Source organism: Lolium rigidum, chromosome 3 (assembly GCF_022539505.1).
Source record: "Lolium rigidum isolate FL_2022 chromosome 3, APGP_CSIRO_Lrig_0.1, whole genome shotgun sequence".
NCBI classification, from domain to species: Eukaryota; Viridiplantae; Streptophyta; class Magnoliopsida; order Poales; family Poaceae; genus Lolium; species Lolium rigidum.
This window is the reverse complement of record NC_061510.1, coordinates 357,360,386-357,375,126: the sequence shown is the minus strand read 5'-3', so window position 1 is coordinate 357,375,126 and position 14,741 is coordinate 357,360,386. Positions and strand designations below refer to the sequence as shown.

The following is a 14,741-nucleotide window of genomic DNA, read 5'->3' as shown; positions in this document are numbered from 1 at the left end:
ATCCATATGTCTTCGCAGAACCTGATTTTCCCCATCACTTATTTTTATCTGAAAAGGTTAATACCATCCATCAATTCTTTCTAGAAATGGAGTATCAAGATTTAGCTACTGCTTGACCTAGTGTACATTGCTTTAAGTATGTGTGATCTAAAAAAAAAATCATACCACACTTTTTTTTATTAACGAACTTCCATACAAAATTTGATAATAAGGAAATATCCATGATTTTCAAGTCAAGAATACCCAAGCCTCCCGAACCTTGTGAAGAAAAACTAACCATATGCTACTTTTATTTTTTTTATCTCCGCTCCATAGAAATCTAGACTTACGCATATCCATTTGACCTTTAGTGATGGGGGAAATATTGGCCAATACTAGTGAGAGAGGAGTTAATGAGAGTGTTTTCCCTTGGCACCTACTCATCTTTTTGTCAAACTTCTCAATCAAAGGCTTCCAACAAATAACACTATGTTTCTCCTCATCAACCAGAATTCCAAACTATTTTATGTGTAAATACCCAATGTTACAGGTACAAATATTTACAAATTCCTTATGTATTTTCTACCAATCGCAAACAATAAACTTCACATTTATGAAAATTATTAAGTCCATACGATTTGTTCAAATAGACACAACAAGAATTCTAGGTCTCTTGTTTGCTTGAAATTATATTCTAACAAAAGATATTGCTATTTGCATATTGCAAGATAGACACTCGTTTATATGTTATACTTTAGGTAAGGTCAGCGATGAGCATGTGTAACACAACTCTGTAAAAACTAAAATAGTAAGTGTATGGTAAAAAGTGGGGAACCATGTAGAATCCCATTATTTGCACAAAAGTACGAAACAATATCACCATTTACTCTACTAGCAAAACTTCCCCCTTTCACAACTTTCATGATCTAGTCATCACAAGGAATCGTTACATCTCAATAATTTTCAAAAGGAAAGCTCATTTGACTTTATCAAAAAGCTTTTCAAAAGTCAATTTAAACAACAATACAAAACTTGTATTTCTATGATGTTGTTGATGATATATGGGTCATGCCGTATCCCTACGGCCAATGATGCTATACCCCATCCAACTCACAATGCCTAAGGTAAAGGTGGATCCATGATCAGGCCAGGCCTCGGGAAAAATGGGCCAACAATGTCAAATAGTGTTGAGTGGTGTTATAATCATGAAAGGATTCCATCATTGTACCCCGGGCCATGACCTTCGTTGCCTAGGTTGTGGCTCTACCCCTCACACAGGACCACTTTAGGACTCAACTGATCTAACATGTCATGCTACAATCGGACTACATTCAGGATACAATCTACCACACTCAAGATACCTATATATATTTAAGGGGAAACCAACAACGGGAGAAGGGAACAAACATTCATCAAATCATCGCCTAGGCGACACACCCATCCATATCAGGATACACCAAATAGCCTCTAAACCCTAGATCGATTTACTCCACAAGTTAGTCATCCAACCCTGAGACCCCCTTGTAATCATACACACATGTATTCTCCATATCAATAAAGACTTAAGGCAGGTGTGAGGTTTCTCTCATCATATATAGAGTCCCAAACCTAGATAAATCACGTCGTAATCCATCATGTGTGGGACTGATCCCTAGGTCCTTAGAGCAAAGAAAGGTATTTCGGTCCTCATAAGGATGAATGCTCAGAGTCCAAATATTATCCTTTGACATATCTCATTTAGAGTCTCATGTAAAGTGACAACCCCTTCTAAAATATATCTTCCTTTTAAAAGTAGTTTTAGAATCCCTAATTTTTGCCCAACGGATGAAACTTGATACCCATAGGGGTAGCTACACAGCCCTCGAGCATCCAACACGTGGCCCCTGCGGCCAACACGATTATCGCCCCCTCCCTAATAAACATGGGTAGCTCTGCGTGCGTCCATTGTCTTCTGATATGTGCTAAGATTCGTACTAATTAGCTTGCCCTTTGACCGTGTCCCGTGCCTCAGTTAATCTGCTAATCCCATCGACACTCTCGACTGCTCCTGACCGCGAGCCAACCTGCACATAAAAGTGAACCCGCTATGTCTGTGTCATTCACCTCGTGTGACTTCCATGTTCGTGTCTTACCGGAGCTAGTCGATTTCCCACCATACGTGGGGCTTGACGAGGACCCTCTCACAAGATCCCGACGCGCCCGCCCCAATCACCGCAGCCCGCCGACACAGGAGGATCTCGGGAGTTTGGGGGTGAAACGAAAGGCGCGACCCGAGCAAATTGCCTCCAATGATGCACCCAGACAAAAGAGCTACTTCGCGGTGTTGGGCTCCAGGACGGCGGTGAGGATTTTTATTTGATGCCATCGAGCGCTTCTTCCAATGAGCTTATTCACACCAGATGTAGCAAGAGTTGAGACTTTTAGTGATAATCACTAAGATCAATAGGCGGATGGGATGATACTTTTCAATTTTTCAGCATCTTTTCCTTTTAGGACAATTGTGATAGCATCATATCAAACCTATCAATATCAATACTTAGCTCTCTAGCATGATTTTTAGTGATAATCACTAAGTTACCAAACTCCTAAAGTTGTTGATAGAACTCATAACTTAAACCTTTAAGATCAATGGTCTTGTTTGTTTCCATGCAAAACTGCATTTTTTAAACTCATCTAGGTTAAAATGAGATGTGATTTTTGTGTTAACATCTAAAATTTATTTAGCTCCAGCTAGATCCAAAGGCATTTGAATAACTTCAGATCTACCAGAGAGCTTATTGGAGAAATTAGTAGTATACGATTTTAATACGCTTGCCCCCAATCACCAACTAATATTGACATAGTCTGAAAATTAAAATACTCCTTTTCGTGACATTTGTTTTAAATGATAATATCTAGGATTAGAATCACCATGTTTTACGTCGATATCGGTTGCTCTCTTCATCCATTTTATTTCGTCTTGTTTTATAATTTCACTAAGACCTAATTGGCATTGATTCCTTGTTAATCTGTGAGCGATAGAAATGCAATTCACTTCATTTTTATCAAGTCTATCAATTTCATAAATCGGGTGTTTTTTATAAATTACTTACACATTACTAGTCCAAACACTAGGTGTTTGTCTCATTAGCTTGAATTTTTTTGCCAAATATATTGGCAAATTCAATTCGGCACATGAGAGCATATGCTCCTGCTACAAAAAAACATTTTGAAATGTTCAAAAAAATTCGAAAAAAAAATTTCTCGGTTATGTATCAACATTTTACGTGTGCACATTTAATCTTGCGAAAAACCGATATTTTTTGTGACTTGTGTGAAAAAGACAAACAAAATGTCTCGTATACAACCTTCTTTTACAGCAAAAATTTGTTTTTCTACGGATGACACTCAAAATATCGGTTTTCTGTGGAACCAGTTTGTGAACGTGTAGAATTTCGAGATGTATCCACTAAATTTTGTGTTCAAATTTTTCAATATTTTAAAAGTACATTTAAAACGAAGTTTAAAAACCGGGAGCATATGCTCCCGGGTGCCAAAACGCCACTCCCAAATATATTCATGTGATGTACCCCTAAAGTCTTAATTACATGCCTAACAAACAATCTTTCATACCTTCTCTCTAGAACTAACAATTTTCAAATATGGAAATGGGTGTCACCTTGAATTTCACATCACTGATGTGGAGAGGTGTGTGATCGGATAAGTCTATAGGTGGAGTAGATAGAAAAATCTAACGCGAAATTATCTTCTTAGGTGGGAGGGAAAGAATCCCTTCTAACAATTTAAAGGTATGGTGCTCATGATTGTTTGACTAAGTAAATCTCCTTCCACTAGGAGAAAGCTCCATAATGCCCCTTAGACATGGTAGAATTTATTAAAACACTCCATGTGCTAAATTCTCTAGGGTTATTCTTCTTGCTAGAACTTCTAGTCATATTGAACTCTCCAACAATGATAATATGAATCTTAGATTTATTAATAACATTAACATGTTTGGTGTTTTATTTTTAGACTGTCTACCCTCGTTGACGTATTTCTTTTGAGACTTTGTATAATTCTTTGTTGCTTTTTTTATAAAATTTACACCGTAGGGGATTCCCCTAAGGTAAAGGTTATAAAAGATGAACTTTACCAACTTGTGGTGTATCCATCAAGCACTACAAAGTTCCAAGTGAACACATCTATTTTATTGGATACCATCGTTCTTACAAAATAAACACAATTTATTTTAATAAAAGATCAAAAGTATCTTCGTTAGATTCACCGAGGATTCCACCACATCTTCCCTCTCCTAGAGTCCAACACAAGTTAAAATTAAGATTTCCACTAAATGAATCAAGAATTGATTTCAAAAAATCATGTCCTATGATTTCTTGGATGCCTAGAAAATCAAGAAAAGAAGAGGTCATGGCATCACTCGTGAAATACCTTTATAGATATGTCTTGGCCCTCTACTGTTCCATATAAAGGTCATCCTCATTTCCAATTATTTGTCTTCTCGTCAACCCAACCCTAAGAGGACATGAGACTCAACTTTAAAACTTACATGTTTTTTCCTAGTTATTCGCTCAACTGAAGCATATACAGTAGTAAACTAATTGCATCATGTAGACTTTGATCTATTAAAGTAAACTGGCCATGAAGCATTGTGTCTAAAAACTCAAGTTGTAAGACCACATCTTCAGGTTGCACAAAGTAGAAACTTTGTTAATTGATTTTGGTGGTATAGGTTAACTTTACCATGGCCTTAGGCTCCAATAAATTCAAGTTACCCTCATACTTAGTCCCAACAAACTATTCAATATTTAGTAAAGTGGCATCATCAAAATTAAGGAGAATACATAGTTCTTCGTCATAACCTTCAACATTCTCAAAATTTCTTGTAGCATTTGGTTTCTTTGCCATATCCAGCTCTAGCCCATCAACCACATTATCCATAGCAATCCTCCAAATAAACCTCTCAGTGCCTTCATTGTTGGTCCTCACAAAATAATTTTTTGTTTGTTCACTATGAACCTCAACATCCTTGCTCAAAGAAATGCATATATTTGATTCTAGGATGATTGTTATTGATCAAATGTGTATTCTTCTACATAATCATCAAAGAGAAAAAACTTTCACCCATATGAAACTTTGCTTCTCAATGCTAGGCTCTATAGATCTTACCATATTCTGCCTTATCTCCAACCCATAACTTTATGAGCATTATCTAGAGCGGTTAGTATATTTGTAGTTCCGCCTTGTTGTTCTAAAATTGGAAAATCAATATTATCTCGAGCCTTGAGTGTCATCTCCCTTTTAGTCCAACGCTTTTTTCCTAGTATTAGCTATTTAAAAAAACTTTGATCACCAACTCGATCAGAAACAACACCATATGTGCTTTCATGTTTTTTGATTTGTCTTCTTACAAGATCCTTGGTCATTATGTCATCGAAGTCCTCGATATCTTGCAAAAGATATGTACATCACTATGCCCTTCTTCCACAATCCCTTCTAGCTCAAATCTAACTTTATGGAACATAAGCTTGTAGTACTAACTCTAGAAACAATATGTTTTTATAGATGATTTTTCTTCACATTTTCAATGTGCATTCAAGAATTGCCCACTTGGAAAAACATCCTTAAAAAATCCAGAGAGTTCTTCAGTGGTCTTCAAACACCTTTGGCTCTCACCCACATAGTTGCCAGTTTCCAGCAGCAAGCAACTCATTACTCCATTGTTACACATTGATAAGAAAATTTTCTTCGCATAGTGGACCATAATAATCAATCAAGACTTTATTATTTCTGACATAGTGGGACTGGACTAAGAAAGGTTCTCTAGAGATTTTGTTGGCTTTCCATTCTCACTTCCGTGGGTTTGTTTTTTCCAAGAAAACTTTATTTTCTCTACTGATATGTTGGGAGCTGAGCTTTCTTTGATCCTCACGAGTACCATAACACTATTATTGTCTTGTAATGTAGATTCTTTGGAGTGTTCAACCAGAAAAAAATGCCATCACAAGTGCCACCAAATCTAATGAATGATACTAGTAGAAAACTAGCAATAGGTGAAATACCTTTTTTATGACGCACCAAATAACCATGCGCCACAAAAAAATCGGTGGCGCACCCAGGCATGTATGCCACTAAATAATGGTATTTATGTGGCGCACCAACTCTTCATGCGCCACAAAATTTGACATTTCGGTGGCGCACCAACTATCCATGTGCCACAGAAATCTGGTGGGGGCCACGGCCAATTATTGGGTTGACCAATTCTGAGTATTTTTGTGGCGCATGGAGCTAGATGCGTCGCAGAAATATCGCTTTTCTGTGGAGCATGTGGCCAAATGCGTCACAGAAAGAAGCATTTCTGTGCGGATGGAGCTACATGTGCCACATAAGTTTTTTCAACCGTCCACGCACCCCCGATCGCCTTTTTAATGTTAAAAAAATCACAAAAACTTCAAAAAAAATCCTTTGAACTGTACTCATATTAAGTGGTATACTTGTAGGGGAAATTAACAAATTTGAATTTGAATTTGCAAACAAAGTGTAGAAAAGTGTAAAACGGCTTTTCTAGTTGCATACGAAGTCAGAAAAACACGCACAATATATCAAAATAACCGGGAGAAAATTCTACAAACGAATTTAAATGCCTTTGGCCGTTCTTAAATTTACAGAATCGGCAAATTCGAAAAGAGTAAAAAGTTACGGCAAAGTTAAGATTTTTTTCCTGCAAAAATAAAAATTTCCAAACAAAAATTCTGTGGCGCACGAAATGCACGCTACGGAATTGTTAAGCTAGAATTTGAAATCCGGCGGCGCCCTTCTCCGTCTCTCTTTTCTCCTCCTCCTCCTCTCCTCCACTTCTCCTGCACTTCACCTTCTCCTCCACTTTCCCTTATCCCCTTATGCCCTTCTCCTCCCTCCTCTCCTGCACCTCCGGCCTCCTCCACCACAGGGCGACCTCCTCCTCCTCCACACCCGACGACCTCCTCCTCCGGTGACCTCCTTCTCCTCCTCCGGCGACCCCCTCCCCCCCACCTCCGGTGACCCCCTTCAGCCGGCCTCCTCCTCCTCCTCCACACACCCACCCCCCCACCTCCAGCCGGCCTCCTCGGCCTCCTCCTCCACCACCCACCCCACACACCCACGCACCTCCGGCAACCTACAACAAATTTCAAAAAAAAATCCGGCAAAATTCCGGCGGCCCTAGATCTAGATCTGGCCACCATTTTTAAAAAATTCAAAAGAAAAGTTCTGTGGCGCACCAGCGCTGGGTGAGCCGCGCATGCCTGCCTAGTGCGCCACATAAATGTACTTTCTGTGGCGCATGGGTCCGTGCGCCACAAAATTCACATTTTTGTGGCATGGATTCCAAAATGGTGCGTCATTGATGAGTCTTTCCTACTAGTGTGCCATCTTCTTCTACTTCAGGCAGGTATATTTTGAAGAAGTACTAGGAAGTAATGCGCGGCGGCACGCCGCGCCCTTGGGTCTTAATTATATTGTAGAATATAAGTGGCATTGAAGTAGTTCAAAAATTTTGTTGTGGAAGCATTGATGGAGTAACCTCTACGTCCGTAGGATTATCATGAAGCCATGAAAAAAGTGGGTAGCATGGAATAAAATCATTTGGTGGTCGTGAGACAATGAGAAAAAAGCGGGTACTATGCATTACCGCTACAGTCCTGAAGTGAAAGAGGTGATGAAGAATGGACCAGGTATTTTTCCAAGAGATCGTGGAGAAAACAATAATATTTTTCCCGAATAAGATAGGCAAAGGGTGATAGAGTAAGTGTATTTTTTCAAAGATACTGTATAGGAAGACAGTAGTAAGTTTCTCGGGTAAAAGGCGGCAGGTGGTACGTTAAGTATATTTCTCTGGAGGTACCATAGAAGAAGTAGTAGTATTTTCCCCGAATAGAATACACGATAGATAGTGAAGTTCTTTTTTTCCGAAACCCGTTATGAAAGAAAGCAGTAGTAGGTTTCCCAAATAAAAGAGGAGAGCAATCTTGATGGAGTATTTTATTTTAAAGTAGGTAATGTGAGCCAGAAGCTGCCATCAACCGGTAATTAATAAGCTATTGTCGCTGGATCCATTGTAATGTGCCTTGTCAACATGTGGAAGAAGGCGTCAGCTGCATTGCCGATAAACTTCCCTTCAATAGTTAGTTTGTTTCTAATGTTCCAAAGGGTCCAACATTGGGCCGCAAAGGTGAACCATACTAATCTACGAAGGGGGCCTAGCAAGCCCTGTGCTAAGGCAATGAAATCCCCGACCCCAGCAGGGTTCCACTCGCAATGTAGGAGTTCCCTAACCCCGGCCCACATGAACCCCGCCATTGGGCATGTGAAGAAGATGTGGTTGCAATCCTCAACCTCTCCACACAGAGCACACAAGCTATTAGACGGACCTCGCCGATTAGCCACCTGCTCGCAGGAGGGTAGTTTTCCACTGATCAACTGCCACAAGAAGACTTTGATCTTGGGTGGAACGCGTGTCCGCCACACCTCCTTGAAATGTGTGACTGCTGCTCCCTACAGAAGTCCACAATAAACCGAACGCGTGGAGTACTCCCCTGAGGACTCGAGGGACCAGGAAATCTGATCATTCCCTTCCCCCTCTGGAAGACCCTGGATTTCACGGCACAGGTTATCCCATTCAACCTTTTCTGCCAAACCCAGGTGCCGCCGGAACCGGATGCGCCACTCCCCGGGAATCCTCTCTGCCACCCGAGTCGCGTGGACCGTGGTGAAGGGGTTGGAACAGCATCCAAAGAGGAGCGGGTAGCGGGCCCTAAGTGGCCCTCTCCCTGTCCACCAGTCTAGCCAGAAGTAAGTCCATTTTCCATTTTGGACCTTGTGGCGAGCTCCCAGTTTGAAATACCATTTGATCTTTTGTATGGAATTTCAGAACTGGGACCCCCTCGCCGGCACCTCCTTAGAGAAAAAATCCCTGTCCCCAAAGTATTTGGGGCGAATCAAATCAGCCCACAGACCCCTGTGTTTCTGGTAGTACTTCCAAATCCACTTCAGCATCAAGGCTATGTTCATGGTTTTGGTGTTGAGGATACCCAGTCCACCGAAATGCCTAGATTTGCACACGGTGGCCCAATCCACCATATGGTATTTCCTCTTGTTGCCGACCCCTCCCAGAAGAATCGGGACAGTGACTTACATGTTATTTTAGGTTAGCTAGCTAAGCCTCGCTGCGACTGCGTGCGCGCGTGCTGAGATATCACGGCGTTCAACGATGGTAGGCAGGAAAAATCCGGTCATGAACTTAACACCAGCTAGTACTAGGTCGCCTCACACTGATACCTTATCGAACAAGATTCGTTCCGTTATTTGTACATGGCTAAGTCGTCCAAAGGTCCACGATACTCACGTCACTTTTGCACCATTAGTCCTTTTTTCTCAAACGATGAAATGAAACACCGTTAGGTAACTTCTCTTGTTGTGTGTGAAGTGTGTACAAGCGAATTTACTCGTTGGCCAGGCAATTTGGCCTCTGCTCTTTTCAAATGATTCGGAGAAAAACCTTTTTCCACATATGAGAAAAACGAGCGTTTATGTTCTGTGTTATGTGATGTCTCGATCAGTCGAGGCATGCACACACGTGAGGATGTACTTAATTGTGTGATTAAAGGACTGACTACGGACGGGTCCAAAAGTATATGCCGTTTGTTTGAGTACGGTACGAAGATTGTTGAACTTGAATGGAAAAGTTCAAACCAGGAAAACTTGGCATGATATCACAAAAAGCAAAAAACTTCACAGATGAAGGTGTTAGACTTAAGAGCTAACAAATTTGCTCCGAGCACACAAACAAAACTTGCCAAAACGTGGAGATAAAAACTTGTGAAAAAACATGGTGTACAAGGTGCCAAACTGTAAATGTAAGTTCAGTGTATGTGTCAATTTCCAGCTGCCACGTACTAGCCGATCGAAGACAAGGATACATACCAGCAGCAAGCCAGCAAGTTGAATTTTTTTCCCTGTTTCCTAAGCCGGGGCGTTTGCTTAAAATCTAAGAACTTTTATCTGCCATACGGAATAGAGTTAGGCCAACGGCTGAAGCTGACATCTAGCTAGTACTCTTGTGATGCATGTTACCTGCGTTAGAAGCACAGCACAAGCACAAGCTGCCTCCCTAGCTAGCAGCTCTTCGATCTGTTGTTGACCATCAAAGCAATCTAGAGCAGGAAGGAACTAATATATGTGTTATTTAATCGATTTCTGGCGGGTAGTTGCTGTTACCATGATATGAAATCGTTATCGTAAGAATGTCTCCCATAGTTGTCAAGGCTGCATCACCTAAGTTTAAAAGTCCATCATAAAAAGACAGCTAGCTTCTACTATACTATTATATATAGGTGAATCTGAAAAGAATAAACAGTAGATAGAGATGTAACAGTAACTTTTTTCTCTCTTTTTTGCAAAAAACTTATTTTATTGTAACTTGTATATTTCTACTAAAATGTTCTTTTTTGGGAGTGCAAGTGCTTGTTCTTCATCTATGCACATTTTGCATGGTTGCATTAGTATTTTATAGAGGAGATCTCTTTATAGCGATGCTAATTTTACAGATATATAATTTTTTTAAACACCTACTTCAATTAGGTATATACGCCAAGCTATAATTGTAAAAAATGACAGTGCCCACCATACATATACTGTAGCATTCTCATTAGGTACATACTCCAATTTGGGTACACATTTTGACTACTATCAAATCTTCTTTTAAATGATTAGTGTTAAATCTGAATAGGTAGAATGTGGTTCCAATAGCCAAAATTAAATTATCTTGAAAGATAACATACGTGGTACATGCCAAGAGAGCTAATCCACAGTTGCACAACCGGCAGCATCAAAATTTCAGCTCACTGGAAACTGAAATCAATACTAAACAGCAACTGAAGTACGTAGCTTATAGTTACAACTCAGTTGACCTAATTAATTTTAGCATTGGAGACGAATAGCGAATTGTATTGATCGGCCAGGTAGGTCTGAGGCGCCCAACAGCACAGGAAATCCCGTAGAAACTAACCTGCTTGCTCCTTGTTCCCAATTAACAAACAGGACAAAAAGTCTCCCCCCTCCTTTTCTAAAATATAATCCTGAATAGAAGGCTGTACTACACTGCCTATTTTAGGCATGCAGAAAACAAAAGTACAGACCAACTACCTAACCCCTGTTGATCAACTAATGTTCTTGTTAATTACTACCTCCATCTCAAAACTTAAGGATTATATTATTTTTAGAAAGTCAAACTATATCAAGTTTGACTAAGCTTTTACCAAAAATCATTAACATGCAAAATACAAAATTAATATCGTTAAATAGATAATGAAATATATTTTCGTATGATATCTACAAAATATTGTATTTGTTGATAGATTGTTCTAAAAATTTAGTCAAACTTTACTTGGTTTAACTTTTCAAAAAAAATATAAGTCTTAAGCTTTGGGATGGAGGTAATAATGCACATGCAATTCAAGCAATGTTGCGCTAGCCCTGAGAAAGAAGGCATGGTAGCCGGCCAGTAAAATGTAGTTAAGACGATTAATCAGCTTGTTATCTAAAATTAGATATTAATTAGTCGACTGGTTAATGCAGAACCTATTTTAAGGTATGTTACTGTTGGAGTTAGGTGCCGCGTACAATAGGGGAAGGAGAGTGATGGGTTGGTTCTAAGTAGACGTTGTAGGTTTGAAACATCAGAGGGATGTTGAGACCTGAACAACAGAATTCCCCCCACCAAGCAACCCTACAGCGGCATCTTTCTCCCCTTCTCCCAAACTCCCTCCCAAAAATATTAGGTGCACCAAGTGTAGAATTTCATTGCACACAAAGACGTACCGGTTGATCAGTCTGTGGAAGAAGACAGTAACCATTTAATTATCTCTCTGACAGGCCCATATATATACTGATCAAACCAAGATTAGTTATTGGAAAAACACATAACAACAGTATTGGTTTACCCGCAAAAAAACAGCATTGGTTTGGTCAAAGTAAACCCGATTCGTTAGTTAATAAAAATGTTACACTAGAATTAGTTTATCAGTTCTGTAACTTTCAGACCAAATATTACTAACATAAGCTACTGGTTCCTGCAGATGTCATGGGTTGCTGGCAGTAGTTTTCCATCACACAAACACAGGGAGACTGCTTGGTTTTCTCGTATGATGTTAGTTGAACAATTGTAACTGGCGAGACACTGCATGTAGTTAGTTGATCTTGTGGACCTAGATATGGCTAGCATGTAACTAACATTTTCTATTCCCTTTCGCGAAGCTTAACGTACAAAACCACCCGTTAGCCCACACGTAGCATCAAACTAACTCCGGTGTAACCATCTCCCAACTCGCTATCTTCTCCCTCACTAACGATCAACAATAACGAGACTCGGAGTTAGAGAGAGAGAGAGAGAGAGAGAGAAAACTGCCTGCCCCTGCACTTTCCCTTAGCCCTCAAACCCTCCATTCTATAAATCCCCCACCCATTATCTTTCTCTTGCCTCTTCTCAACTTATCGATCGACCTTTGTCTCTTCCTTCTCCCTCTCTAATCTTTGTTCATATCTCCAGTGGACCTACATGCACAAGGATCCTGATCGATCGATCGATCGATCTGTGTTCGTTCTTCCCGTGTCTGAAGCAATCTAGCTAGTCGATTCTTTTGCTGCTGTTTATGCGTAGCTAGCCTTACTAAGCTAATTATATATTTAAGGGATAGCTAGAGAGATTTGTCGCTGTTGTTGTTTCGTCGATTGATCGATCAAGGATGTGCACAAGGGGACACTGGAGGCCGTCGGAGGACGAGAGGCTCAAGGAGCTCGTCGCGCGGTACGGGCCGCACAACTGGAACGCCATCGCCGAGAAGCTCCACGGCCGATCAGGTAACTAACGACATGCATGCATGCGTGAATATCATAGATTCGTATCTCATAGATGATAATATGGAGGCTCGCTATTGGTTAACTGTACTTTGTTTTCCGTTAATCCCTTTCTTTCTGGCGCACTACTGCTTCCAGTAAGCTTATCTGACCTTTTGGGATTTTCAGCATGCTTAATTAGTCCTGGACAGAATTTTAATTTGTTAGGGTGTCATGCTCACCTTGATGTGCATATCGTATCTCTATCACTTGTGCAGCAATTTTATCTATCTTGTGGCTAGAGCTACTGAGTTAATTTTGCTTTCCTTGCTTCCTAATTCATCTAGCACGCGCAAGCTATCTGTCCATGGCGTCGTCGCGAGCACATCGCGTAAGTTGGATAACTAATTAACCGACGGAAAATGACCGGCTCTTTGACTAATTTCAGGGAAGAGCTGCAGGCTGCGCTGGTTCAACCAGCTGGACCCGAGGATCAACCGGAACCCCTTCACGGAGGAGGAGGAGGAGCTCCTCCTCGCGTCACACCGCGTCCACGGCAACCGCTGGGCCGTCATCGCCAGGCTCTTCCCGGGCCGCACCGACAACGCCGTCAAGAACCACTGGCATGTGATCATGGCGCGTCGCTGCAGGGAGCGGATGAGGCTGTCGTCCAACAGGCGGGCCGGCACCGCCGCCGCATCCGCGAAAGAAGATACCAGTCTTACGGGCGCCGGCGCCGGCGAGAAGCCCAGACCTCGAGCTCCTGACACGAATCGCATGGCCGCCTTGCTCGACAAGTACCGTAGAGAATTTGCTGGGCCCTTCGCGATCAGCCCTCACAGCAGTAAGGAGGGTTACTGCTCATCTACGAACGAAGGTAAATTAATGAACTACTCTCTTGCATGCACACTGCGAGGTATTACGCATTTCTGACCGATTTAGCTTATATGTGTGGAATTAAACGGAAAATTAATTCGTTATTTGCAGATACGAATAGATCGGTGGAGTTCTACGATTTTCTCCAGGTGAACGTGAGCTCGAGCGACACCAAGTGCGGTTCGAGCATCGAGGAGCAGGAGGAGAACCGGGACGACAATGATCAACAAGCTGAAGGGCAGGTGGCGCTCATAGATTTCATGGAGGTTGGAACTTCTCACCAGTGATTTATCTGTATATGTATCGATGAAATGGATCGGTATTTAACTAGGGGTGCATCCAAAGCAGCTTGTTGTAATGCTTTGTGAGGGGGCATGCTACATGATGTAGCAATCTAACACCAATGACACTTATAGAGGAAGCTAAGGCACGAAATGCAAACGTACATATGACATGTAGTACATGTAATTTATTGATGTACACATACACATATATATTGTCCATCCATCCATGCATGGAGAATTGGTTGTTCTGTCATTATTTGTAAATTTTATTTAATAATATGAAAAAATTTGTTTCTCAATTCAACTACTTAATTATGCGCTAACAGTTGTTAAACCCGCATTGTAATACTACCTCGGTTTCGATGAATAGGGTGCAAGTGTATTTCAAGATAAACTTTAACCGAAAAAATTGAGCAAAAAAAGCTTGATTATATTATATGTAATTAGTACGTTAGATTCGTATTAAAAACATTTTCTAATGATACTAATTTTATACCATAAATCTTTATATATTTAGAGTTATTCTTGCTAGAAAAACGAGCACGCCTTATTTGATGGAATGGAGGAGTATACGCTAAGAACCGTGAAAACTCCAGATTGATTTCCAGGAAAGAAGGCTGTGTTTTGGCTCACATGACTAGATGCTCCGAATATGTGGATCTCATTAAAAATGTTAAAAAAAACAGATTATTTGATATTTTGAAATGTGTTTTTAACGGTGGGAGCATTTAGTCC

The 14,741-nt window shown here is 40.7% G+C and overlaps 1 protein-coding gene across 1 annotated transcript; it reads left to right on the top strand.

The window, feature by feature from the left end:
* Positions 1-12,430: 12,430 nt before the first annotated feature.
* Positions 12,431-14,249, top strand: LOC124700374 (transcription factor MYB52-like). Its single transcript, XM_047232512.1, has 3 exons — positions 12,431-12,870; positions 13,295-13,723; positions 13,834-14,249. Exons 1-3 carry the CDS (start codon positions 12,756-12,758, stop codon positions 14,007-14,009), a joined length of 720 nt encoding a protein of 239 aa, XP_047088468.1. The 5' UTR covers positions 12,431-12,755; the 3' UTR covers positions 14,010-14,249.
* The last annotated feature ends 492 nt before the right edge of the window (positions 14,250-14,741 follow it).

Coding starts and splice junctions, on each gene's coding strand:
- LOC124700374 (XM_047232512.1), top strand. CDS start 12,756: ATGTGCACAAGGGGACACTGGAGGCCGTCGGAGGACGAGAGGCTCAAG. Junction 12,871..13,294: donor GAAGCTCCACGGCCGATCAG/GTAACTAACGAC, acceptor GACTAATTTCAG/GGAAGAGCTGCAGGCTGCGC. Junction 13,724..13,833: donor CTGCTCATCTACGAACGAAG/GTAAATTAATGA, acceptor CGTTATTTGCAG/ATACGAATAGATCGGTGGAG.